Source organism: Saccopteryx leptura, chromosome 3, assembly GCF_036850995.1.
Source record: "Saccopteryx leptura isolate mSacLep1 chromosome 3, mSacLep1_pri_phased_curated, whole genome shotgun sequence".
Classification (NCBI taxonomy): Eukaryota; Metazoa; Chordata; class Mammalia; order Chiroptera; family Emballonuridae; genus Saccopteryx; species Saccopteryx leptura.
Window position 1 is genome coordinate 238,607,632 of NC_089505.1, and position 27,361 is coordinate 238,634,992.

The window sequence follows — 27,361 nt, forward strand, 5'->3', positions numbered from 1 at the left end:
ATTGCTCTGATGGGAGAAACTGAGTAAAAGGGTATTTTCCTCAGAGTACCTGACTGTCTGTATTGCCACTGCTGCTATATATTTGCTGTGGATTATAGACATGTGCCTGTTGATTCTACAGCTTCATTCATAGTACCTACTTCTTTTAATAATGATTTTGAGAAGAGAAAGCTTAAAAGACGAAAGGTAGTGGGGAGGGGACAGGGAGAACAGGAGAGACAATAAGAGGAGTGACAGACAGCAGAGCAAAAAATAATGGATAAATAGAAAAATACAGAGGAAACCAAGAAGAGGGAAATAGGAATCTGGAAACTGATAAGAGGAGCAGAACCACAGGGGGATCAGGAGTGAGGACACAGCTCAATCCATGAGGCACTACAAGAACCTTCTGTTACATCTTTTATGGAAAAGAAAACTGAGACTCCAAGTATGGGCTTGAGTTCCCCAACACCAGAAGGTTCTATATTTTCCAGTCGGACCTCAGACTGCAGACATTGTTATAAAGCCAGGACTCCCTTTATAGTTGTTGGTGCAATGAGCTGGTTAGGAGGCAGACAAGAGCAAAAAGCAAATCTGGAAGCCAGTCATGGAAGAGATGGATGGGAAATGAGAGACCCTGTGGGAGGCTTGTGGTTGAGAGAGACAGTTGGGTATCTCTGACAGGGAAGTGAACAGAGGGAGCGGCTGATTTGTTTTCGTGGCAAGGATAGTAACTACAGAAGAGTTCAAAAGGGTTTGCAGAGGAAGCTGATATCTGAGTCTGCGGGCAATCATTCTGCTGAGGCATCCTTACCAACCAGAGCTGCAATGCTGCTGCTTCTGCCCCTGCTCTTCAAGGGAATTCTCTGCCATGGGCCAAGCACAGTGGGTAAGAAGAACCCAGGTGGAATGAGACCTGTGGTTGGGCAAAGCAGGGTGCAGAATATTTCTGGAGATGGTCTGGAGGCACGAAATAATATTCCTACTAGACGCCCTTGGAATCTGCATGCCAGGAGAGGGCAAGGCATTTTCCTTGACCCCCATCTCTTTCTGAATTTGGGGATAAGAATCTGGATCAGGGGAAGGAGATATGGGACTATGTACAAACTCTGTAAGTATTTGCATTTTTCATTTTCTCCATGAGCCCCTCTTCTCTACTCCTTTCACCCGCTCTCTATTTTTACTTCTTTGTCTTTCAGCTACCCAAGTTCTAGCACCTCATCATCCAGCAACAGAAGAGCCCTCCTCCTTTCGCTTGCTTCAGATTTCTTCCTTTGCCAACCAGACCTGGCAGCACACAGAAGGCTCAGGCTGGCTGGGCGAGCTGCAGACTCAGCGTTGGGACCCAGTCTCGAGCACCATCCAGTTCCTGTGGCCCTGGGCTGGGGGTAATTTCAGCAAAGAGGAGATGAAGAACATCCAGGCATTATTGCAGTTGTACATGCACAGCTTCCCCCGGGAGGTGCAGGCATTTTCCAGTCAGTTTCAGCTGAAATGTGAGTTTGCTTTTCCAAGCTGATATTTGCCTGAAAGTTCCCACCAGGGAAAGTGATATATGGGCTCTGACCATTATTCAATCTTCCTGTCACTGTGTTCTGTCCCCCTGGCTCACTCCTTTTTTATTTATTTATTTATTTATTTATTTATTTATTTATTTATTTAGCTTCATCATTTACCACTATTCACAATATACCCTCACCCCCAAACACAAAGAAGGACCTACATGTGCATATCACTGCACACTCTGGAATATATCCTCATATTTTGGCTCTTGAAATATTTGTTGCCTTTTGATTTCTTCCCCTCATTCTTGGCCTGAGGCTCAGACTTTCACAACAATGCCGCCCTTTCTTCTCCCTGGCCTGAGTATTCACTTGACCTAACCAGGACATAACAACTCCCAAGTAAGGTCTTCCTGCTGCTCTGCTATGTTTCTAACAGTCTTCCCATCTAATACTTCACATTAATTGTTTCAACATTTGTTTATAAATTTAACATGTTCTTCTTACATAATTTCTTTACTTTTATCACCAAACTTTTGTCTTCCATGTCATTCAACAGATAATGTTTCTTTCCTTGAACTTCTTTATTTTCTAGATACTTGAGTTTTTCTCCCTACAATTTGATCTGTATTAATTATCTCTTCCTTGTCCACCCTCAGATCCCTTTGAGGTCCAGGTATCCGCTGGCTGTGAAATGCATTCTGGAAAACCCCCACAGAGTTTTTTAAACCTAGCATATCAAGGATCAGATTTCCTGAGTTTCCAAGGAAATTCCTGGAAGCCGTCTCCAGGAGCAGGGATTCAGGCTCAGAATGTCTGTAAGATGCTTAATCACTACCGTGTCATTAAAGACGTTGTGCAGGGCCTTCTCAGTGACACCTGCCCTCGGTTTCTGTCAGGCCTCCTGCAAGGAGGGAAGTCAGACCTGGAACGACAGGGTGAGCCCAACCTCCTCTCTCCTCATAGCTTCAGTGCTTAACTCTTTTATTTTAATTTTTTCTCTTTATCATCTCTTTGAGTCACGGAATAAGAGGCTTGAAGGTTAGTGTGGGTTTTGGACTGTTTCTCCAACAAGAAAAAGAGTGATTACTCAAACTGCTAATGTTCCCGAGCCATGAAACTGAAACTGGGATGCCCTGCTAAACTCCATTTCATCCGGTCTTTTTCCAGTGAAGCCACAGGCTTGGGTGACCAAAGGCTCCAGTCCTGGTCCTGGCCGTCTGCTGCTGGTGTGCCACGTCTCTGGCTTTCATCCAAAACCTGTGTGGGTGATGTGGATGCGGGGTCAACAGGAGCAGCAGGGCACACGACAAGGTGAAGTCCTGCCCCATGCTGATGGGACGTGGTATCTTCGAGTAACCCTGGATGTGGCAGCTGGACAGGCTTCTGGCCTGTACTGCCGAGTGAAACACAGCAGCCTGGGAGGCCGTGATATAATCATCCACTGGGGTGAGAAAGAATGAGGGCTCTGCTGGGAAATGATAGTCTTCCCATAGTTCTGGGCTAATGATTGAGCAGCTGGAGAATAGATAGGACTGCTATGCACCACAGGATAAAAGTGGGAAAATACAAATCATAAGGAATGGTGAACATTCATAGCAAATAAATTTTAAGAATGAGAAGGAGAAGATTTGAGGTGCTAAAGAAAAATAAAAGGAGCAAATAATTTGGTAAAAAAGAGAGAAGGGGATGAGATCAGACACATAGATTCAGGAACAATTGAAATTAAGGCTCTAGAAAATACGGAAGGAAACTCTTGGAAGGTCCCAACCCTGTGAAATGAGAAGCATTTACTGAGGTAGGATAGTGGTATCTCATAGAGTGACATCATTTTGTCCCCAATCAGATGGATACCCCATCTTTCTGATATTGTTCTGCTTGGCTGTAGCAGTTACTCTGATTACAGTGCTTGTGGTGGGTTCATGGATTAAACAGCACAGGTGAGACTTTTCTTATTTTGTTTCTTTAACACACTTATCTATTTATTCTTTCTTTTTTTTCTTTTGTTCTTTTTCTGAAGTTGGAAACGGGGAGACAGTCAGACAGACTCCCGCATGCGCCTGACCAGGATCCACCTGGCATGCCCACTAAGGGGCAATGCTCTGCCCTTCTGGGGCACTGCTCTGCCATGACCAGAGCCATTCTAGCACCTGAGGCGGAGGCCATGGAACCATCCTCAGCACCAGGGCCAACCTTGCTCCAATGGAGCCTCAGCTGTGGTAGGGGAAGAGAGAGACAGAGAGGAAGGAGAGGGGAAGTGGTGGGGAAGAAGATGGGTGCTTCTCCTGTGTGCCCTAGCCAGGAATTAAACCCGGGACTCCTGCACACCAGGCCAATGCTGTACCACGGTGCCAACCAGCCAGGGTATTCTTTCTTTCATCTACTGTTTTTCTTTCTCTCTAATTTTCCTATCTTTTAGATCAAAGTCTTCTTCTTTTCCCACAGCTCAAATCAGAGTCTCTGCTCTCCCCATGCACCCAGCCCTGCCGCTCCCATGGACGGCAACACCCAGGAACCCAGAAGTTCAGGAAACCACCTTTGCCTGGCACAGAGATCTTGGATCAAAAATAAATTTTTGAAGAAATGGAAAAAGAGCTTGTACCAACTGTGATGTTCTTAGTTTCACCTTTCATAAAATTCTGGTCTGCTTCTCTTGAACCTGCTTCATACTAAAAAATAAAGCATGCCTTTCTAAAACAGTTTGATTTTTACAGAGATTCTGACTTATTTGTAAACTTGACCCCTCTTCCCCATCATGTGACAATGTTTTTTCTACTTATGCCACCTGTTTATGGATCCCTCAAGGTCTAATTTAGATGTCTGTTTCTGAATCTTCCCCGAAAGTTTCCCTGGATGGCTTGTAAGGTATTTTCTCCAACAAAGAAGAAAGAAGGGCATAACCAAAAGTGTGGAATAGCAAAAGCTTTATTTAGTAGAGCATATCCTGGACGAGGTTCTCTGGTTCGCAAAACGAGCTAGAGAATTTGAGCCACCCTCCCTGTTTGGGGATAATGTATAGCACTGGTAGGGTGCTCGGGTTGATATGGCATGGCAAAATTTCATTGGCTGACAGACAGTCGGTCTTTTTCAAAGGGCTTCTGGGAAGTTTCTTTTGGCGTGCATGGCTGTGGATTGTTCCAGCCAAAGTTCCAGGCTTGGTTCCTCACGTGACCTTCCCTATTGCCAACTGATATCACATGGCTCAGTTGAAATCTCAAAACAAGTACCAGATGATCTTATTATGTCTGTAATCTAATGAATAAAATAAACAAACAAAATAGAAACAGACTCATGGATACAGAAAACAGGCTAATAGTTGTCTAGTTGTCAGAGGGGAGGGTTTTGGGGGGCTGGGTAAAAAAGGTGAAGGACTTAAGCAGAGAAAACCACATAGACACAAAAAACAGTACTGTGGCCTGTCCTGTGGTGACGCAGTGGATAAAGTGTCGACCTGGAAATGTTGAGATCACCAGTTCGAAACCCTGGGCTTGCCTGGTCAAGGCACATATGGGAGTTGATGCTTCCAGCTCCTTCCCCCTTCTCTCTCTCTGTTTCTCTCTCTCTCTCTCTCTTTCTCTCTCTCTCCCCTCTCTAAAAATGAATAAATAAAATTTAAAAACAAACAAACAAACAAACAAAAAAAACAGTACTGTGATTAACAGAGGATAGAGGGAAATGGAGGGTTAAGGGAGGCAGAATAGGGTAACAGGGTGAATGTTGGGTTAACAAAGGGGGGATGCACAAGGCCTGGTGAATTTTATAAAAAGTTTATTTATGCATCTGTGGCTAGGTGGGCTGAGACCCTAGTGGCATCAGCAGCAAGAGAATGAAAAGCCTCATCCTATATAGGACTGAGTTTGGTGTATTTCTCCTTTTAGAGGGAAGAATTCTGTTCCTGATGGTGATTTAAACAATGGGAGCGATGGGATGATGCTAAGTAAAGAATGTTCAGGTAAGTGATGAGGGATGACTAACTCTCAGGGTGTCCCAGAGTTGGGTGGAGGTAAGATATGAATAAGGATTGCTTAGAATCTAAGCCTTAGATGAAAAGTCATGGGAACTCCCTAGGCCCCAGGTCACCTAAAGTTCAGCCTGGCTATTTGAGGTTATTGGTAAAAGGCTCTGGACCCAAACCTAACAGAAATAAAAGGTGAGGAAAAGAGATTTCACTTTCCCTGGTGAACACACAATACAATATTCAGATGTTATATTATAGAAATGAACACTTAAAACCTATAAATTCTTTAACCAATGTAATCCCAGTACATTCAATAAAAAATAAATAAGGGAGATTCCAAGATGGCAACAGAGTAAGAATATGTTCCAACTGCTACCGCCCAGGACCAAAAGAAATTTACAACTAACTGTAAGAACATTCATCTTGAAACAACAACTTTGAACTAAATGAAGAGGAGTCTATATCCAAGGATCACAGAAGAAGCCACATCAAGACTGGTAAGAAGGGCGGAGACGAGGAAAGGGCTGCACCACTCCCAGTTGTCAGAGGCAGAGGAGGGTCTGAATGGACTCAATGCAGGGAAGTTCGCCCAGAGAGGGGAGGGTCCTAAGCCCCAGGCCTGCAGCCCCAGTGTAGAGCCCCTGAGCCTAGAAGAGGTACCAGTACAACATTTGTCAGTGAAAAGAGCAGAATGAAAAGAGCCAGTCAGAATCCCTCTGCACAAAAGAGACAGAGCTATGGAGATGCAAGCTTTGTCTTAAAGGGCCAGTAAAAAAAAAAAAAATCTTGTTCACAGCCTCCACTTCCCTGAGGCTCCAGGAGAGAAAGGACTAAGAGGAATGGAGTTGTGTGAGCAGAATGTGAAGTTGGTGACTCACGGAGAGACTCTTTGGGACAGCCACCAGAACCCTTATACTGAATCACTCTCCAGTGCTATAGTGGTCATCTTTCTTGAGTGGAACAGTCCACTCCTTGCAACATCAACCTGGGGGAAAGCAACTGCTCCAGCCTTGCAAATCTCCCCTGCCCCACCTTAAGGAGACTGCACCAATCTGAGAAGTAATTCAGGAAGCATGGGGTACCTCAGGACTCAGTTCTCTGGCATTGAGGCCAGAGCTTTCCACATATTCTCACATGATGTGACTGGTGCTCTTTTGTCACAAAAGAATCAGTAGAAACTGTCTGTAGTGCAGGCAAACACATCTCTGGGTCTCAAAGGCAACACCCACCAGACTCCTTGTGTCCACAACCAAGTTCTGTGAAAAAAGTAAGAACAGAATGACACCAGGGGCTGTGCAATGGGAGCCACAGCCACACCCTTCCTAATCCTTGAATTGTCCCAGGCTCTAGACCAGTGTTTCCCAACCTTTTTTGTGCCATGCCCCACCTTAACCTTTCTAAAATTTTTATGTCCCCCCCTATGTAACATACATAATTTTAACATTAAAAAATTGATTTGTTCACTTAATAAACATAAATGATAGGTTCTAGGAAGAAATCACTATGAAATTGTTAACAAAACACAGTAAGAAAATTTCAAAACATATAATGAAAAACAGAAATTTAAATTTCAAATAATTTTAATACAGATTTTTCTATATTAATTTATTATTTTAATTTAGTGTGATCCTTGTGCTTGATGCTTGCTGCACAGAGATTTTATATTAGGTTCCAATTTGGTTAGCTTTAGTCTCAAGTCTCCACGTTGTGTTATATCCAGCCGATTTCTTTTTTTTACCAGTAAATCATTTACAGCACTAAATCCACATTCAGCTAAAAATGAAGATGGAAATGGTAGCAATAGTTTTCTTGCACATTTGGTTGAATTTGGGTATTTGATTTCTGTTTCCTCACAAAGCCATGCCATCGCTCCTTTGATATTAAGTAAAGCTTTAACTGACTCATCATTTTTGCAATTCTGCGAGTTCTTCTTGATACTGCATATTTGATATATCAGACAAATCCACTAACATTGGCTGCATCATCCATGTTGGGAAATCCATTTGTTTTAAATCAGAAAATCTTTCTTTTAAATCAGCCGATAGAATATTCAAGTGATTGACAATAACAAGTAAAGCGGTATCAGTTACTTCACATTTTTGGAGCCAATGAAACTGTTTAAAGTTTTTGTTGTTAATATGTTTCTGACATAACTCAATATTGGTAATGAAACCAAATATCTTTGCTTTTGCATCGACAAGAGTTTTATTTGTTCCTTGAAGTTGCTTATTTAATATATTTAGTTTTTCAAAGATATCGGCTAAATAACTCACAAATGCTTTACCATCTATTGTTAACAGATACTTCATTTCAGGTTTGTCGCTTAAAAAATCACTAAGAGTATCAAACAGTTCCATAAATCTTTTCAAACAGTTTCCTTTAGATAGCCATCTGACTTCAGTATGAAGTAAAAGTCTCACATGGTCTTCATTTTGTTCTTCACAAAATAGCTTGAAAAGACACTCACATTTGGCAATAGCTTTAATAGCATAAACACACTTTATTACTGTATGTAATACTTCATTCAGAACAGGTGAGATGTTTTTAGCTATCAAGTTTTCCCTATGAATAACACAATGCACAAGAATCATTTCTGGATTCGCATCTTTCATCAATTTTAAGCAGCCATTTTTCTTGCCCATCATATTGGGAGCACCATCTGCAGCACAAGATGTTATATTTTTCATTGGTATATCATTGACATCTAAGTAGTTTTTTAGCTTATTATATATATCTTTGGAGGTAGTGGTGCTTTCTAATCTTTTACAGAACAACATTTCTTCAGCAAAATGTCCTTTATCAATATATCTTACATAAGTTATCAATACTGCCTCACTGTCTCTCAAAGTTGATTCATCCATTTGCAAGGAGAATTTTCTTGTTTTCAGCTTTTCAATAAGTTGTTTTTCAATATCCTCACTCATTTCGTCTATTCTTCTGCTAACAGAATTGTTACTGAGTGGCATAGCTTTTACATCTTTGTCATCTTTTTCAAGAACCGTTTTAAGAAATGCTGATATTAAAATATGTGTTAAAATATATTCAATGTGACATAGAGTAAACATATACTAAAAATTCATATTTATTTAAATGTATATAACACATTTACTACACTACCACCGCAAATCAAAAGGTATCTATATTTTTCTACTTGACAAAATTTTCTGGAAAGTTATGCTTCTAAAATTAAAATGGTCACGCATGCACTATTATAGCCCCAATAATATTTATAAAATATTAGTGCTTTCTAGCCCCGATGCAAGAAGTACTTAATAAAGAGTTTAATATTGATAAAAATAAAATCAAGTACTTACCAATTATATCTATACAATATATATATGTATATTTATTAAATCAACGAGCTTTTACAACAGTTTTGACTGACACTAATTTCAAATTAACAGCAACTGAATGATGTGAAACACTACAGAAGTTGCGATGGGCCAATTAAGTAAGAATAACTGCGTTGTTTAGTGAGTTTTTAAAATGTCCGAGATTCCCTGCGGCAGACGGCACGCTCTGCGGTGAACCCAGGACGAAGTTTACTTGACGACGCCAATCACCCAGTTGATATTTTGGTCTTGTCAAACGAAATTATACTTAATAATTATTTACCACAATTATTTAAGAATTGCATTTTTTGTTAAATTTGGCACCGATATCTAGCATTGCATTTAAATGGCCCGGGGCGAAAGAGTTAAAGTCGTGTTGAGTCCATTTTCAAATTCCCCCTTTAACTATCGAATTGCCCCCCTGTGGGGCATGGGCCCCATGTTAGGAAACACTGCTCTAGACTCTATCAGAGGTTTTATTTCAGTGGCTGATCCCAACAAGCAGCCAGCACATAGAGCCAGCAAGAGGCAGAAATCAGGGAACCTTGGGACTTATCTGACTTTACCCCATGGCCACTGTGAGTAAATGTCAGCCTAGGTGTGTGGCTTGGTGTTTCCACGTGTACCTGGTCGCAGCAGAGGCAGTTTTGCCTGGAGCTCTAAGAAGATTGCTGAGGACCAGTAATGGCAGTCATGGGCAATGTTCCCCATTGGTCTGCACCAGGTTTCCTCCAGAAAGTTTCAGGGCAGGCACATCCTGATGTCAGGTACAGAAAGCATTAGTTCAGAATCTAATGACCCTTGCCGGTGTTGTGTCCTAAGGGAGGGCATCTTGGACACGAGGCCTAGTCAAGGCAAGCTCCATGTTATGTGGTCAGCACCTGCACAGCAGCTTTCACACACATTGAACAGGGCAGAGCTTTATAGTCAGCCTTTCTGGGTCCCAGATATCTTGTTCCACTAGGCCAGGGTCCACAGGGAAGGGAGAGAGGCTGGGAGCATCAATATTCAAGGTGTGGATTCCTGGGAGCCCATTCTTAGAATGAAGTGAGGGGCTTAGCTTCTATCTAGAAGGGCACAGTCAGCTCCAGTGGAGAAGACTTGGACTATCTCACTGAGACCAGGATTCCCCAGCTGGAAGAACTTCTGTAGAGGAGACTGTTGGCTCCACCCAATCTTGACCTGCTGCTAACTTAACTCGGGAGAAATATAATTGGAGCATCCATCAGTGTCTAAAGGATTAAACTCTGGCATAGAGCAACTTTCCCTGTACTGAGCTCCTGACCAAGGGATCCTTGTGTTACAAAGCAGTGTAATCTAATCCGCGGTTACATAGAGACACCAAGGCAAGTGAGAGAAGAAATTTTGAGGAGTTTATTAATTAGCTGGCTAGCTACAAGGGGCACAATGCCAAATCATGTATAGCTTAATACAGCTCTGAGCCTGCTTTTATACAAAACCAAGTACTGGTTGGAGTGGGTAACGAGGGGCTTGTGATCCCTTTGTAGAGCTATACATTACTCTCATGACTTTAGGGTGAGTCCAAGTATAGGAATTCTTGATTAAGTTACATAAACATTGTTTTCTAAGGTTTTCAGATAAGTTGTATCTTCTTTGCTCTGTGTGGCAATTGGCCCCAGGCACCTTTTCAGAGAATTCTAGGAATTAGCTAAAGTATGACTAGATGACCCAGCTGCCCTTGTAAGCCAGGAAGCTCCTGCACTCTTCTCTTTCCTTTCTCCACAGAAAAGTGGCCTAACTATTCCTATTTAAAATGTCATTGATAATGCTAAGTTTTACAGTTTCTTGGCACCATATCACACTTGAAATAGAGGGATTCTGTAATAATGTCATCTTGACCTCAGCTGCCCTAACGTACTATGCTTACAACCTGTGAAGGGGTGCATGGTGTGATGCCAGTATGAACCATACTACATAATTTCAACAGAAGACTCTGTGGGAAGACCTGGAAGCTGCAAGAGGAAGTAGAATGGATGAAAAGTGGAGAAAACTTACAGAGTTTGGGCACTTTTAAGACTCTTCTGTCAGCTCTAATCATGAGGAAGCTGATGCATATACACAGGTTGATACCACCCACACTACATGCAGGCACAGAAAACCTGACACAAACAGTGAACAGAGCAGTGAATCCAGACAGGTGGCCTAAAGTGGGTTGTTTGCAAATAATGGCTGATGCCAGCCCATACCAGATTACTGCCAAGATGTGGACAAGGCCCACCAGGAGTGAGGACAACGGAGACGCAGAGACCTGACTCCGGAGACCAGGTTCAGTGAAGCAGATCCGATTTATACAGGAAGTAAACTAGCTTATATACACAGGTTCAGCCTATGGGCTGTTGCAGCATGTCTTTCATAGCCAATGGCTGAAAAGGTCAGGGAGCTACCTGGTTGGTGATGAGTTACTTCCTTACAGCAGGTGAGCTCCCTCCTGGGTGTGTCTAGGAGGGTTTCAGGTGCTGGAGTGTTCTCACTGCATTGCATCATCCACAGCTGCTAGAAATGTGCTCTGCACTCTACCTACAATTCCCCCTTCCCTTTTAATTAGAGTCAGTTGGACTTGATGAATGACAGCATGCTGTTGTTGTCTCTATGGGCAGGATAATGCCAGGGTGAAGAAAAGCAGCCCAGACGTGGAGATCTGCCTGCATCTTGGGGTTAGAGGTTACTATAGCACACATAAGCAGGAACAGAGTACCAGGGCCTGGGAGCCCATCAGGGCCATTCTCTGGGCCTGCACCACCAAAGCATCCACATCCCCCCAGGTGATGGGACATGCATGCCAGTCACAAGGTCTTCTTCTGTAGCACTGAGGACCTCCTCCTCTCAGGCATATTTGGTGTGGAGGAGGCCATGGCTGTGGCTTTGGATGGGTGAAGACTGAACCACTTAGAGGGTGCCCAAGAAACACTGTCAAGCAGGTTGAATGGTTCCTGGGATCCAAATTGGCTGAAAAACACAAGCATAACCTCTTCCTTGATTTAGAAGAGGGTGTGGTCCCCACGACTGTGCCATGGCTGGGTCCTTCCAGCATCATTTCAGAGAGAGGGGAGGAAAAGAGAGAGAGTGAGAGATACAGAAAAACAGATAAGACAGACAGACAGAAAAATGAGGGGGGGGGAGAGAAAGACACATGGGTGCATATAGGCTTGCCCATGGGTCTACAGTGGGTACATGGGTTAGGTTTATAGTCTGAGGAATTTGGGCGGGGCCTTGAGCCCCAACAGGGACTACAGAAGTCATGGCTTCTGCTTTTTCATGCAGCAGAGCTGATGGCGCAATTAGCAATTTGGTTGGTTTCATTTCTGCATGCTCAGCCACAATTTTGTCAAACTCAGAGGCTAAACTACTTTCCTCCTCAGTGGAAGGGGGAGAATAGGAAGGTAGAGGCTCCCCAGAGGGAAGGGTAGCCTGTAATTTTTTTGTAACTGGCGAAGGGTCCCCAGGAGGAGCACTGGTCAGGCAGGAATGTATTGCTAACAGGGCAAGAATGAGGCCGAGAGGGAAGCTTTGTCCTTCGTGTACTTCGGCCAAAGGAACATGCCAGAAAGCTCGGGCCTAAGTATCAAGGTTCAAAAGAGGCACTTCCTGGAGCCAAGGGTTGAAACCAGAGAGGATTTCCCAGTAGGTACAAAGATCCTTTTCACTAACTTTAACTATCCTACTATGCAATAGGGCATAGAGGGTTCGAGCTTGCAGGGCTCGGGAGCGAGGCAGAACGTTTCCCATTGCCAAGGGTCTCTCACCCATCCCATGGATGCCAGTTAAGTCCCTGTCCAAGTGCCAATTCTGGACAAGGCCCACCGGGAGTGAGGATGATAGAGACACAGAGACCCAACTCAGAAGACCAGGTTCAGTGAAGCAAATCCACTTTATTAAGGAAGTAAGCTAGCTTATATACATGGGTTCAGCCTATAGAATGTTACTGCATGATCTTCACAGCCAATAGCTGAAAAGTTCAGGGAGCTGCCTGGTTGGAGCTGAGTTACTTTCTTATAGCAGGTGAGCTCCCTCCTGGGTGTGCTAGGAGGGTTTCAGGTGCTGGAGTGTTCTCACAGCATTGCATCAGCCAGCTGCTAGGAATGCACTCTGCACTCTACCCACACCAAGAGGACCCAGAACCAACACAAACAATGGTGGGTGGCTGATCAAACAAATGCTAGACTCAGCTACCTACACAAGCAGACACTCAGTGGAGGAGTCCAGAAGAAACAAGACACAGCAACAAATCAATACACTCAACAGGCAGACACTGAGTAAGATCTAAAATATGTGATCAAGGTAGAACCTTAGAGCCAGCCAACCTGAAGGGATAACCCTACACATGAAAGGGCCAATGGCACTCAGATTCACATACAACAGAAGGTAAATATAACTGTCAAGAAGCATTGCTAGAGCAAGTAACAGAGGCAGCCTGGAGATCAGTACCACTGAGCTCATCTTCCTGAAAGTCAGAAGTACAACCTACTACATCAGGGGTCGGGAACCTATGGCTCGTGAGACAGATGTGGCTCTTTTGATGGCTTCATCTGGCTTGCAGACAAATCTTTTATTAAAAAATAATGTTAAAAATATAAAACATTTTCATGTATTACAATCCATTCATTTCCTACTGCTCATGTTCATGGTTGCATGTGGCTGGAGCCAATCACAACTGTCCTCCAGGACAACACCAAATTTTTATTGGATAATACGTAATGTACATGGGTCATTGTATGGCTCTCATGGAATTACATTTTAAAATATGTGGCGTTCATGGCTCTCTCAGCCAAAAAGTTTCCCAACCCCTTTACTACATAGACAAAATGGGAAGACAAAGAAATATGATCCAAATAAATCAACAAGATAATTCCCCAGGAAAAGAACTAAATGAAATGGAAGTAATCAATGTACCAGAAAAAGTTTGAAATAACGGTTATTAGGATGTTCAGGGATTTAAAGGAAGAATGAACGATCACCATGAGAACTTAAACAAGAAGATTGTAAGCATTAAAAAGGGCATTGAAATTATAAAAAAGAACCAGTTAGAAATGGCAAATACAATATCTGATATGAAGATTGCACTAGAAGAAATCAACAGCAGTCCGTATGAAGTGGAGGATCAAATCAGTGATTTAGAGGACAAGATAAACATAAGCACAGGAACAGAGTGTTAAAAAAAAGGCTCAAAAAGACTGAGGAAGCTCTGATATCTCTGTGACAACATGAAGAGAAACAACATTCAAATTATAGGGGTTCCTGAAGGAAAAGAGAATGAACAAGGATAGAGGATTTGTTTGACGAAATCATAACCAAACACTTCAATATACTAATGAAAAAAAAAAAAGTCACATCAGTTCAAGAAACACACAGAAACCCAATAAAGAGAAACCTAAGGAGGCCCACACCAAGATACATTATAATTAAAATACCAAAGTTAAGAGACAAAGAAAGAATACTAAAAGCTATGAAATAAAATCAATTAATTACTTACAAAGTAGCCCCCATATGGCTGATATCTAACTTCTCAACAGAAGCACTTCAGGTCAGAAGGAGTTAGTGAGAAATATTCAATGTGATGCAAAACAAAACCAACAACAAAGACACACTATGTAACAAAGGTATTATTTACAGTTAAAGCAGAAATAAAATGCTTTCTAAACAACAAAAAAAAAACACTCAAGGAGTTCATTACCACAAAACCACTACTGAAAGAAATGTATAAGGGCCTGCTATAAGAAGAGGAAAGGGGAAGAGAGAGAGAGAGAGAGAGAGAGAGAGAGAGAAGAGAAATCTAGAGAAAGAGATTTATAGGTTTAAAGAATAAAAAGATAATAAATAAGTACATATTAATAACCTTAGATGTAAATGGGTCAAATGCTCCAATCCAAAGACATAGGGTAGCTGCATAGTTAAGAAAACAAGACCTGTATATATGATGTCTACAAGAGATCCATTCAGAATAAAAGATACACATTGACTAAAAGTGAAGGGTTGGAAAAAAGTATTTCATGCAGAAGAAAATAAAGAATGGTAGATACATGATAGAACAAGGAAGCACTACAAAAACATTATGCTAAGTAAAAGAATCCAGACATGAAAGACACATATTGTATGATCCCATTTATATGAAATATCCAGAATAAGTAACTCCTCAGAGACAGAAAGTTATTAATAGTGGCATGGTGTGAGAAAGTGATTGCTTAATGAATATAAAATGTTCTTTTAGGGTAATAAAAATATTTTGGAAATTGTCAGAGCTAATGGTTCCACAACAATACAATGAACTAAATGCCAATGGAATGTATACTTTAAAATAGTTAATTTTATGTCATGTTCACCCCATTATAAAATGAAAATTAATTATGAGATATTCACACATTAACTTCATAGTTCAGGGATAAGATGTTTAATTAGAAAATAATAAAAGAAAAGGTGGAAAATCTTTAGAGAAAATCTTCCTTGAAGTAAAATAGAATGATACAAGTTGTCTCATTAACACTAGTTGCAATAAAAGAATGAGATTGAAATGAGGGATTCCAAGATGGTGATGGAGTAGGCAGATGTTCCAACTGCCACCTCCCAGGATCTAATTGGATTACAATTTAATTTAAGAGGAATCATCTTGAAAAAACAACTTTAAACAAAGAGGAGTCTATAACCAAGATTCAGAGAAGAAGCTCCACTGAGATTGGAAGGAAGGGCGGAGACACAGAAAGGGCTGCCCCATGCCCAGGAGCAAGTGGTGGCTGAGGGTCTGAAGGGACTCTCACCGTCAGAACGGTTGCCCTGAGAAGTGTAGGTGCTCAACCCCAAGCCTGGAGCCCCAGTCTAGAACCCCAGAGCCTAGAATAGGTGTTCACACAGCATTTGGAGGTGAAAAGAGCTGGGATTCTGTCTGCAAGAAAGAGGTGGAGCTCTCAGAGAGGCAGGCCCCATCTTAAAGGGCCTGCACAGAAATTCTCCTTCACAGGCACTTACCTGGGGCTCCAGTGGAGGGAAAGCTGAGAGGAGTAGAGTTGTGTGAGGAGAGTGTAAAGTTGGAGGCCCAGGGAGAGACACTGTGAGTGATGGCCACCGGAACCCCTGTGATGAGTCATTATTCAATACCTCAGTCGAGAGTGAAGCAGTCCCCTCTGAGTGGCATCAGCCTGGGAAAAAGCAACTGCTCTGTCTTCAAAAATATCTGCTACCTCAGTTATGGTGATGAGTCATTGTGAGAGGCCAGGAAGCAGGGGGCACAGAAGTAACTCAATTTTCTGGTGTTGAGGCCGGAGTTTTCCCCAAAACTCTCCTGAGTCCAAAACTGGTGCTTACACCTCAGGGCAGACTTCGTAGAAACTGTCCAGGATACAGCAGACCACACTTCTGGGTCTCAGAAGCCACACCCACCAGACTCCTGGGGTCACACAGTACTAAGGTTGGTGATAAAAGTCTAGACAGACAAAAACTTGGGGCTGAGAGGCAAAGCCACACACACCACCCTTTTTAATCCCTGAATTGCCACAAGCTCTAGACTCTAGGAGAGGTTTTTTCAGTGGCTGAGCCCAACAAGCAGCCAGCAAGCAGACAGAGGCTGCAGGAGGTGTGTCCTGAGGGGACGTTCTTCCAGGACCAGTGTGGGAAAAAGCCAGCTCAGGTGGGCAGTTTGGTATTTCCACGTGCAACTGGGCCCAGTAGAGGCAGCCACAAACTCTGGATTGCCTGTAGCTCCAAGAAGGTTGCGGAGGGCCAGTCATAGGCAGTGTCTCCCACTGTTCTGAGCTGGGTTCCTTCCAGACAGGTCCAGGGCTGGCACATCCAGAGGCCAGCAACGGACAGCATTGGTTCAGGACCTAACAACCCCTGCTAGAGTGGTATCCAAAGTAAGGACTTCTCACCCCTGGCCCAGCTGAGGTGGATTCTCTCTCTGTGATCAGCACCAGTACAGCAGCTAATGTGCTTTGGGTAGGGTGGTGCTTCACAATCAGCTGGCCCAGGTGCTGGAAATCTGGCCCTGCTGGGCTAGATCCCACTTGGGGAAGAGAAGAGAAGCTTGGAGCATAGACATTTAATGTGTGAGTCCCTGTGAGTCTAGTGTTAGATCTGGTGAGGAGATTAGCCACATTCTGTGGGGGCGATGTCAGCTCCAGGAGAGGATTATCTCAGTTTTCTTTCTGAGACCTGGGTCTCACCAGCTGTAAGAACTTCTACAGAGCGGACTGTCGGCCCCACTTCAACCTGAACCTGCTGCTCACCTTGTTGGGGAGAAATATATTTGAGTATTTATCACTGGCTGAGGGATCAGGCTCTGGAGTAGGGACCACTTTGAAAGGGCAAGAGCAACTAAAGGGAAGGTCACAGACTGATAGTAAATGTCATTTTTGTTTTGTTTTGGGGTTGGTTTATTTTGCATAAATTGCTATGGTGTAAGAAAACTTTGCTAGAGTATAAACACTCGTATTTATATAACTTGATTTTAGGATTTGGGTCTGTGGTAGTATAGCCCAAATACATGTTTTAAATGCTTTTCTTTTCATGCCCTGGCCAGGTAGCACATTATCTTGACACCCCAAGGCTGCAATATTGAAACCAAACAAGTGGGATAAAATGAGAAAGAGGAGCCACTGAGAATGTGCAAGAGAAGAGAGGGCCATGCAGAGAAGTTTGAATTGGGTGGATGAACCAAAAGAATTTTCCTGCATTAAAGCAGGCAATAGTTTAACAGTGCTTCTGATTAAACAGAGGATATAATAAAAAACTGAGGAGTTAAAATATCCTTTCAAAATCACATGGTGGCTTTTTCAAGGTATATAAAGTACCTCCCTGAGAGCCAGGGAGGTAAGAAGAAAAAATCTAAAACTCAAGTTCCAGAGTCAAATGACAGGCTTAGTGGGAGGGTCACTGTGTGGGAGGCACACCTTTTTCTGATGAGCAACATGGATGAGGCAGTCTTGTCCCTTGGAAGAGGAAGTCACTACTATAGAACACTGAGGAAACAATGGTTTTCTGACTTCAGAGATGAAATATCAACTCTAAGAGTCAGAAGTTCCATCTCCTGGTGAAATACTCTTTTTCCACTTCTGTTACTAAAAGGTCTCATCCCAGGTGGTGACAATGAGCTCAAACACGAGCAAGGTAAGGGTAACCCAGGCCAGAACTCTGGGTGTGGGTGGTGGAGGAAAGCATGCTGTGCATACCCTTGAGGGTCTGGACCAACCCATCAACAGCCCTCTTCTATTTTGGATGCTGAGGATGGAGCCGGAGGCCCTGGTACAAGCAAATGTTCCTGCCATTTTGCTGTTTAGGCTCTGGAATTTTTATTTTTGGATGTTTCTGGTTTAATTCCTTCCCCTCCCCAAATTTTCTCCTGCTTTTCTCTTCTATTTTATTTTTTTATTTATTCATTTTAGAGAGGAGAGGGAGAGACAGAGGAGAGACAGAAGGGGGGGGAGGAGCTGGAAGCATCAACTCCCATATGTGCCTTGACCAGGCAAGCCCAGGGTATCGAACCGGCGACCTCAGCATTTCCAGGTCGACGTTTTATCCACTGCACCACCACAGGTCAGGCTCTCCTGCTTTTCTTGTTCTTTGTTTATTGTCTCACTACCCACAGTTTTTCAGGGTCCATCATTTTTCCATACCATCTCATGTCATCATTTGTCAACAGCACCTGGGCACAAAAAATCAAGGCTCAGACCGGCAGGATGACTTGTGGATTCATGGCTGAAATTGTGACTCGGACACAGCCATTTTCCTTAAGCCTTTTATTGTTTGTGTTTGTTTTTGTTTTTGAGACAGAAGCAGAGAGAGACAGAGAGAGGGACAGATAGGGAAAGACAGGCAGGAAGGGAGAGAGATGAGAAACTCCTTAGTTCATTGATTGCTTTCTCATATGTGAATTGCCTGGGGGCTACAACAAATCTAGTGACCCCTTGCTCAAGCCAGCAACCTTGGGCTCAAGCTGGTGAGTCTTGCTCAAACCAGATGAGGCCGCACTCAAACTGGCAATGTCAGGTTAAGAACCTGGGTCCTCCGCGTCCCAGTCTGACACTATCCATTGCGCCACTGCCTGGTCAGGCTTGAAGCCTTGGTCCAAGGGCAACCTCAGCAACACGGAGGTGAATGAGGTGCTAGAAACATTCTGGTTCTGTTTCCTCGGATTCACTCAGATAGCACAGGATCATGTCAGTGAATTCCAGTTGACATGTAAGTGCAGTCCTCTGATCTGGGGAGATTACCAATGATTTTTTTCTTTTTTCCTCTTGGTTCATGCTACTGTTCCTCATTATCTTTCTCTCCTCCTTCCGAGTTTATCCAACTGTATGAACACACTTCCCTAGAGCAGTCTTCATCTTAGACACCATACCTCCATCAAGTACAGGGAGTCCTCGGGTTACAACTTGCGCGACATATGACTTTTTGAGTTTTTAATGCTCACCTCCAAAAAAACTTAAAAAAATGAGATGTCAGTGCTTCAGTTTATGCTGTCAGCATCGTCCATATGGACAATGTGGGTGAATGAATTTGGTTGCGCAAGGTGCAAGGATATGTAGTAACAAGGTTCATGAATGGCGGAGTGGGATCCGCAGTATGCGTACCTATGCTGTTTTGGACTGTTGAAAGCGCAAATGTTCTGTTTCTGTTAGACTAGTGTGTGTTTTTGTTTCTGTTTTTTTTTGTTTTTGTTTTTGTTTTTTGACACAGACAGAGAGAGAGACAGAGAGTAGGACAGAAAGACAGGAAAAGAGAGATGAGAAGTATCAATTCTTCCTTGTGGCTCTTTGTTGCAGCTCCTTAGTTGTTCATTGATTGCTTTCTCATATGTGCCTTGAACTGGAGTTACAGAAGAGTGAGTGACCCCTTGCTCAAGCCAGAAACTTTGAGCTCAAGCCAGCGACCATGGGGTCATGTCTATGATCCCATGCTCAAGCCACCAACCCCATGATCAAGCCAGTTAACTTGTGCTCAAGCCAGATGAGCCCTCGTTCAAACTGGTGACCACCTCGGGGTTTTGAACCTGGGTCTCTGTGTCCCAGTCCAATGCTCTATCCACTGCACGATTGCCTAATCAGGAAGTTAGATGTGTTTTGACATACACCAAAATTTGCATTACATCACTCTGATAGAAACAGAACTGTGTCATAACCCAAGGACCCTCTGTATTTCAGATTCTTTCTGCTTCTTACACTTTTATCTGATAAAGACCTCTTTTTATTTGCGCATAACTTTTTCTGCTTAAACCCCAAGCAAGAAGCTCTTCCTTTTCCTACCTTGTTTCTGAGTAAACCAAAGTGTGAATTTTTTTTGTTTTCAATCCATCTCCTCAATTATCTCCTCCCTGCTCACTCCTCTCAATGTAATTTTCCCATTCTTACTGGAATGTGGACTTACTCCTGACTTCATCACCCTGATTCTCACATTTCCCCTTTCTTTCTTCTTACCCACTGTACTTTATTACAATAGCTCTTCTCCACCATTTATGATATGTATATTTTCCCATGTTTTTTTCTTATTGAAAAGCCTGAGAATACCCTGGCTGATTATTCAGTTGTTTAGAGCATCATCCTGTTATGTTAAGGTTGCAAACTTATCTCTAGTTAGGCCATATACAAGACTCAACCAATAGGTGCATGAATGGGTGAAAAACAATTTGTTCTCTCTCTCTCTCTCTCGTCTTTTTTTCTGTTTTGATCTCTCTCTCTCTAAAATCAAGCAATAAATAAAATTTTTTTCACAAAGTCTCTGAATAGAGTTGTAGCCACTTCATATTGAGGCCATGTTTTGAGAAATACATTGTTAGACAAATTTATTGTGTAACTATCATAGAGTGCACTTAAACATTCCTAGATAAGATATCTTACCACACACCTAGATTATATTGTATATTTTATTGCACCAAGGATAAAATCTTACAGAGCACATTATTGTACTATAAACATATAACATTAAATCAAGCTCAAGAGAAAATTATCTAATCGAGTGATGCAGAGAGTGAGAGGTATTAGGCTATTGCTGAAACAATATGGCATACTGTTTTATGGTAAACTTCTCTTTTTGAAAGTACAATACGTGCATTCTAAAATAACAATTAAAAGCTAAAAAATACATAAACCAGTAGCATCATATATTATCTTTATCAAGTATTATTTATATATTGAATTGCTATTCTCTTATACAACTGGCAGTAATGTGGGTTTGTTTACCACAGTATCACACAAAGATATAAGAAATAAATTGTGCTATTATGATGGCCATGATGTACTAGGCAAATAGAAATTTTCACGCTTTTTAATAATCTTATGGGACAACTCTCTTGTACTTGGATTATTGTTTACTAAAAGTCATTGTGCAGGAAGTAACAGAACTGGATTGGCTTTTTACTTTATTATTTTTTTTTTGTATTTTTCTGAAGTGAGAAGAAGGGAAGCAGAGAGACAGACCCCTCCTGCATGCTCCCGACTGGGAACCACAAAGCAAGCCCACTAGGGGGTGGTGCTCTGACATTCTGTGGAACTGCTCTGTTGTAACCGGAGCCATTCTAGCACCTGAGGCAGAGGTCATGGTGCCATCCTCAATGTTTGGGCCAATTTTTGCTCCAACAGAGCCTTGGCTGCAGGAGTGGAAGAGAGAGATAGAAAGAAAAGAGAGGGGGAAGGGTAGAATAGCAGATGGATGCTTCTCCTGTGTGCCCTGGCCAGGAATTGAACCCAGGACATCCACACACTGGGCTGCTACTCTACCACTGAGCAAACCGGCCAGGACTTAAATTGGCTTTTGGCTTATCATTTCACATCATCTCAAACCTATCTCCCCACACAAATAAAAAATACTAGGTTCTTTCTTATCCCTTTTCTCCTTGTTGTCTTTAGATACGTCTTTTCCTCTTTTTCTTTTATCCAGATCCCATTGAGATACTGGCTATAGGTGGCTGTGAGCTGCATTCTGGAGAGACCACAGTAAGATTTTCAAAGGGAGCTTTGGGAGGAGTGGATTTCATGAGCCTCCAGAATAATTCATGTGTGCTTGTGACTGAGGGCAGCAGCAGATCACAGAGGTTCTGTGCAATTCCCTCTCAATACCAAGGTATCTTTTATATCAAAGAGTAATTCCTCTCAACACCTGCCCTCAGTCTCTCTTAGGTATTCTTGATGCAGGGAAAGCAGAACTGAAGATACAAGGTTATTCCTGTTCTCTCTCCCTCAAGGCTTTTCTATTTCATGTTCCACCAACTCTGTGAATTCAAAGGTACAGGGTGCCAAAAAAGTGGAAGGGGTCACTGTCCAAACCTGTGGGTTTCAAGTCCCTATGTTCTAGATAAGAGTCATATTGTGACACTGTCCTGCTCCTTTCGGCCTTTTGAAGCCCAAGGCCTGGCTTTCCAGTGGCCCCTCTCCTTTGCCTGGTCGTCTGCTGCTGGTGTGCCATGTCTCAGGATTTTACCTAAACCTATATGGATGATGTGTCCACTATGGATATCATCTTATAATATACTCTCAGTTCTTGATTATTTTTTTACTAGTGTGTAAATTATGATATATCTCACAATCTATGGAAACTGACTTGATCAAATATGATTATTTTTTAGTCTGATGAGATTGAGCTGCCAACCTGATCTTCTGGTCTTCTGGGTACTTATTACAAATGGGTCAAAGGAGACATAATGAAACCTCATGGAATATTTTGATATGAACTGTTAAGAACACAAACATTTTTAGCTTTACATAAGACATATTTTATAGCAAGCATATTCATGATGACCAAAAAGTATAAGCAACCCAAGTATCCATTGCCAGGAAGTAGATAAAAAACGTGTTATATAATTACAATTGGTTGCTGCTCTGTTGCTTGGCAACTGATCTATTTTAGTGTCTTAGGCAAGGCCTTGGAGCAATATATAGCACCTGGGGCCAACTTGCTTGAACCATTTGAGCCATGGGTATAAGAAGAAGGGAGAGAGAGAAGAAGGATGGAGAAGGGTGGAGAAGTAGATGGTTGCTTCTCTTGGGTGCCCTGACTAGGAATTGAACCCTGGGAATTTCACATGCCCGTCTGATGCTCTACCACTGAGCCAACTGTCCAGAGCTATCTTAGCTGCTCTCCGGTTGGTGCTGTGGTCAAGCACATGCTTGGAGTCCACACAGCTACTGGCAGCTGGCTGGCTGGTGTGGGTCTTAGGGCTGCATGACAGGTTGGAGAATGCACAAATGAATGGTGCAAACATGTTGCTATTGAGAGCAAAAAAGAGAGAGCTAATTTGTTATGCTTGGGTTATATTGCCTTAGTCTTTGGGAAGGACTAAGTTCATGATGACGAACCTATGACATGCGTGTCAGCACTGACACGTGTAGCCATTTTCGATGACACGCAGCTGCATGTGGCCGCATACCGGAGAAGTATGGGGCTCCATGCTGAGAAGGACATTTCATCCTCGGCTCCTGTATGGCCAGGTACAGTAGCCAAAGGTAAAACATTTGCTGTAGTGTAGACACTCTGTGCTGGAGGTTTGTAGGCCAAAACAACTGAATTCCGGCACAGAGTGTTTAGTTCTGGGACTTCCAGTTAGGCCATTTTTCTCAAAGTGACACACCAACCAAGTTATGCTCAGTTTTCTGGCAAATTTTGACACACCAAGCTCAAAAGATTGCCCATCACTGGACTAGGCCTTCTTTAAACTAACCAATTATGATAACTTTTAAATCATTTGCAAGCTTTTGTTGAATTTCCCCACTCATCAATCAGATACACTTTCCAGGCTTGCCTGAAGGGCTCTATGGCTCCATCTTGACTTTTACTTTTTTCTTCTGTCATAGTCTGGGGATGGAAGCGTTGTACCCTGGGGAGATTAAAAAATGTGTCCTTTTTTCTTAAATCAGAAAGGGGGTGTGTGAATTCCCTTAGAAGGGCAAAAATGGAATATCCTGGAATGTCTGAAACTGTAACTTCCTCGAGAAGCAAGTAGGCTTTTTAATTTCTGATTTCCTTTTTGCTCCCTTCCCTTGTTAATGTGTAACAACCTACACTAGTAATTTCATCACCTTAACCAAGGAACTAAACATATCTATTACTTCCAATCATTACCAGTTTGTGTGTGTGTGTGTGTGTGTGTGTGTGTGTGTACGCGCACATGTGTATGGAGGGGTTATTACACTTAACATAAGATCTATCCTCTTAGCACATTTTTAAAGTACACAGTATCATATTGCTAAGTATAGGTACAATCTACCACAGATCTTTAAAACGTTCTCATTTTTTTTTTCCAGAAACACAGAGTCAGAGAGAGGGATAGATAGGGACAGACAAACAAAAATGGAGAGAGATTAGAAGCATCAATCACCAGTTTTTTGTTGTGACACCTTAGTTGTTCATTGATTGCTTTCTCATATGTGCCTTGACCATGGGCCTTCAGCAAGATGAGTAACCCCTTGCTCAATCCAGTGACCTTGGGTCCAAGCGGGTGAGTTTTTGTTCAAACCAGATGAGCCCACACTCAAGCTGGTGACTTCGAGGGTCTCAAACCTGGGTCCTCGGCATCCCAGTCTGACACTCTATCCACTGCGCCAATGCTTGGTCAGGTAAAACATTCTCATTTTGAATAATGGAGACTTAGTTTTTTGGTTCCAATAAAAAGAGTGTTGAAGTGGTAAAAGAGTAACTTCACTATATATAAAAAAAGAACACCCAAAAACTTTATGACACAATTTTAACTGGATGATCAAGATTAAAATTTACAATCATAAATCATGTTGATATCATGTGCCCCAACTATGACATGATGTGAAGAGCATGTCATTGCTATGGGGTTTTTTCTTCAAGCCCACAACCCTAAAATTTAGTGAACCACAAAGTTGGTTTGAAAAGCATCAGACAAACCAAAAGTGAGAAAAATTTCATGCATTTTATGTATTTTATGTAATATCTGACCTGTACTCTTTAAAATAATCAACGTCATGAAATCAAGGACAGACTGGGAAGCTGATGCAAATCAGAGAAGACTGAGACGTGATAACTAAATGAGTGTGATTACCTGGACTGAAACTTTGAACAGGAAACAGAAATTACTAAAAAGACTTGTGAAATCTGGAAAAATCTGTAGTTTAGTTAATGATAATGTACCAATCTTCATTTCTTAGTTTCAGCAAGTTTTCCAGAATTATGTAAAATGTTAAATTTATATGGAAACACTATACTTATCACTGAACCTTTTATTAAATATAAATCATTTCAAAATACATTATTTATTTTTAAAAGTCCTAGTAAAATTTAAAAACGGCTAGTGTTTTTATGTATCTAACCTGATAATATGATGTACACACAATTGTATGCCTCATAAACTTACTCTGAGGGCATTCACTCTCGGATATAATCTATGAACAACTGTAAAAATTTTGGAATATGAACGGTAGAAGTAAAAACTTAATTAGAAATAGATGGACAACATGCTGACACTAAAAATAAAAAATATAATGGCTGAATTTCGGTGTTAAATTTATTATTCAAATATTTTCTCATTGAAAAACTTCATAAACCTATTGAGAAATGTCAACTACCCTGTCTGTAAATGATCAGAATAGTGACTTTTGGGTTAATTAAAAAACAAAAAAGCTACATTTCATTAATAGTGCAAAGAATAAACAATTATCTTTAACCACAGAATATAGATATCATAGACTTGGTAGTTGAGTGAAGAAGTGTAAAGTTCTGTGGGGATCAATTGTTCAGACTTTTCCTTTTCTTTTATCTTTTTTTTTTTTTTTGGAGAGTGAGGTAGCGAACGAGACAAAAAGACAGAAACATCGAGCTGTTCCTATAGTGTGCCCTGAAAGTGGATCAAACCGGCAACTACTGTGCTTGGAGATGATGCTTCAAGTAACAGAGCTATTTAGCCGGGATTAAATTCTACAGACATTATTTTTTATTTTATTATCTTTTTATTGAGAGAGGAGGAGAGCTAAAGAGACAGACTCCCATATGTGCCCGGACCAGGATCTACCCAGCAACCTTCATCTGAAGCCAATGCTCAAATGAAAGAGTTATTTATTTTAGCACCTGAGGTTAACGTACTCAGACCATCAGAGCCACTGGCTGCATGAGGAGGAGAAGTAAAACAGGGAAGAGGGAGGGGAAGAGAAATAGCTTCTCATAAGTGCCATCACTGGGGACCAAACCCACGATATCCACACACCAGGATGATGCTCTATCCACTGAGCGACCACCCAGGGTCTTTCCAGACATTTTTAAATGAAGGCCTGAAGTTACCATGTAAGTATGTCAGGAGTTCCAGTGGGGGATGGGCAGTGTCTGTCTCAGGAACTCAGTTATGAGGGGTAATCAGTCTGATTTGTGGGCTGAACATTTGATTCTCAGAAAGCCATAACAATTTGGGTAAAAACTGAAAGTAGTTATTTTTAGTTTGAACATGAAGACTCTTTCCAAATTTAATTAAACTACAACAGTAAAATTTAATTAAATACTATACTAAACAGTACAAAATAAATTATTTCCATAGTAGTTGTATTAGGCACCATGACTCTAAGTTGAGTATAGCATCACTTAGAGCTCCTTAAGCTACATAACAAAAGGTAAATAAAACTGAGAAGAAAGATGGAATTTTCGTTTTAAGTTAGCACCTTGAGGACCTCAGAGCTTATATAATAATTTTAGTGTGTAGACCCAGTTTATGTCACTAGATATGACTGTAATGATACAAGACAGGTGGTGACTGAGGACATGGCAGACATGCTAGGGACTCTCACACAGGTTTTCAACGTGGGAGCTAAATGCACTCATTGGTGAGTTTATGAAAGAATCACAATTGTTAAAGGTTTTGAGGAATCCGAAAATAGTACAGTTAAGAGGTAAGAAAATGAAGATTAGAACAATGTGGATTGATACTACTGAAGAGATCTACTTTGTATCCTTTACTATGGTTATTTGGGACAGTATTGACCTCATAAAATCACATGAATAAAGCTGTTATCTAAAGGAAAATAACTTTGAAAGAGAATGAGCCCTCAGAGAAAAAATATCATTTACCTTTAAAATACGGTATGGGGGGAAATAAAGCTGGAATATATAAACCTCCTAAAAATTAACCCTAAGAAGGAGTTAATTCCAACCCTATGAGACCAGGGTTGAAAAATTAAATAATTGCTGAGTAGATGAATGGACTTAGAAAAGGCCCCATTGTGTGAATATGTAGAACAGTCAGTGTTCTCATCCTCTTCTAGACATAAGATGAAAGAGCATCATGTTCTAACTGAAAGGTAAAATTTTATTATACAAATCTTTAGTTGTTTATTGTATATAGGTATAACTTTTTTTAAATTTTTAATTAAAAAATTAAATTTAACAGAGTGACATTGATCAATATGAATATATAAGTTTCAGGTAAATATTTCTATAGCATTTGAGTTGTTAATTATGTTGTGTACCCATCACCCCAAATCAAATCATTTTCTCTATGTCTATATAGATATAATAACATTGGGATTTTTTTTTATTCAAATAATATTAACATTATAAATCAGACTTCTCTGAAGGAAATGTAGGAAGGTCATCCTTTTGATAAATACAAAGTTTTCAATAAAGTAGATGAAATATTTTTACATTTA

General features: G+C 41.5%; 1 protein-coding gene and 1 pseudogene across 5 annotated transcripts; one reads left to right on the forward strand and one right to left on the reverse strand.

The window, feature by feature from the left end:
* The window catches only part of LOC136398436 (T-cell surface glycoprotein CD1b-2-like), a 260,952-nt pseudogene that overhangs the window by 132,970 nt on the left and 100,621 nt on the right, over positions 1-27,361 (reverse strand).
* Positions 759-4,180, forward strand: LOC136400722 (T-cell surface glycoprotein CD1e, membrane-associated-like). Of its 5 annotated transcripts, none has more exons than XM_066377866.1 (6): positions 759-1,090; positions 1,179-1,475; positions 2,141-2,419; positions 2,652-2,930; positions 3,328-3,421; positions 3,927-4,180. In XM_066377866.1, exons 1-6 carry the CDS (start codon positions 808-810, stop codon positions 4,090-4,092), a joined length of 1,398 nt encoding a protein of 465 aa, XP_066233963.1. In that variant the 5' UTR covers positions 759-807; the 3' UTR covers positions 4,093-4,180. The 5 variants fall into 5 exon arrangements, with proteins under 5 accessions (XP_066233963.1, XP_066233964.1, XP_066233965.1 ...); XM_066377867.1 differs by having other exon boundaries at positions 2,652-2,795; XM_066377868.1 differs by having other exon boundaries at positions 759-868.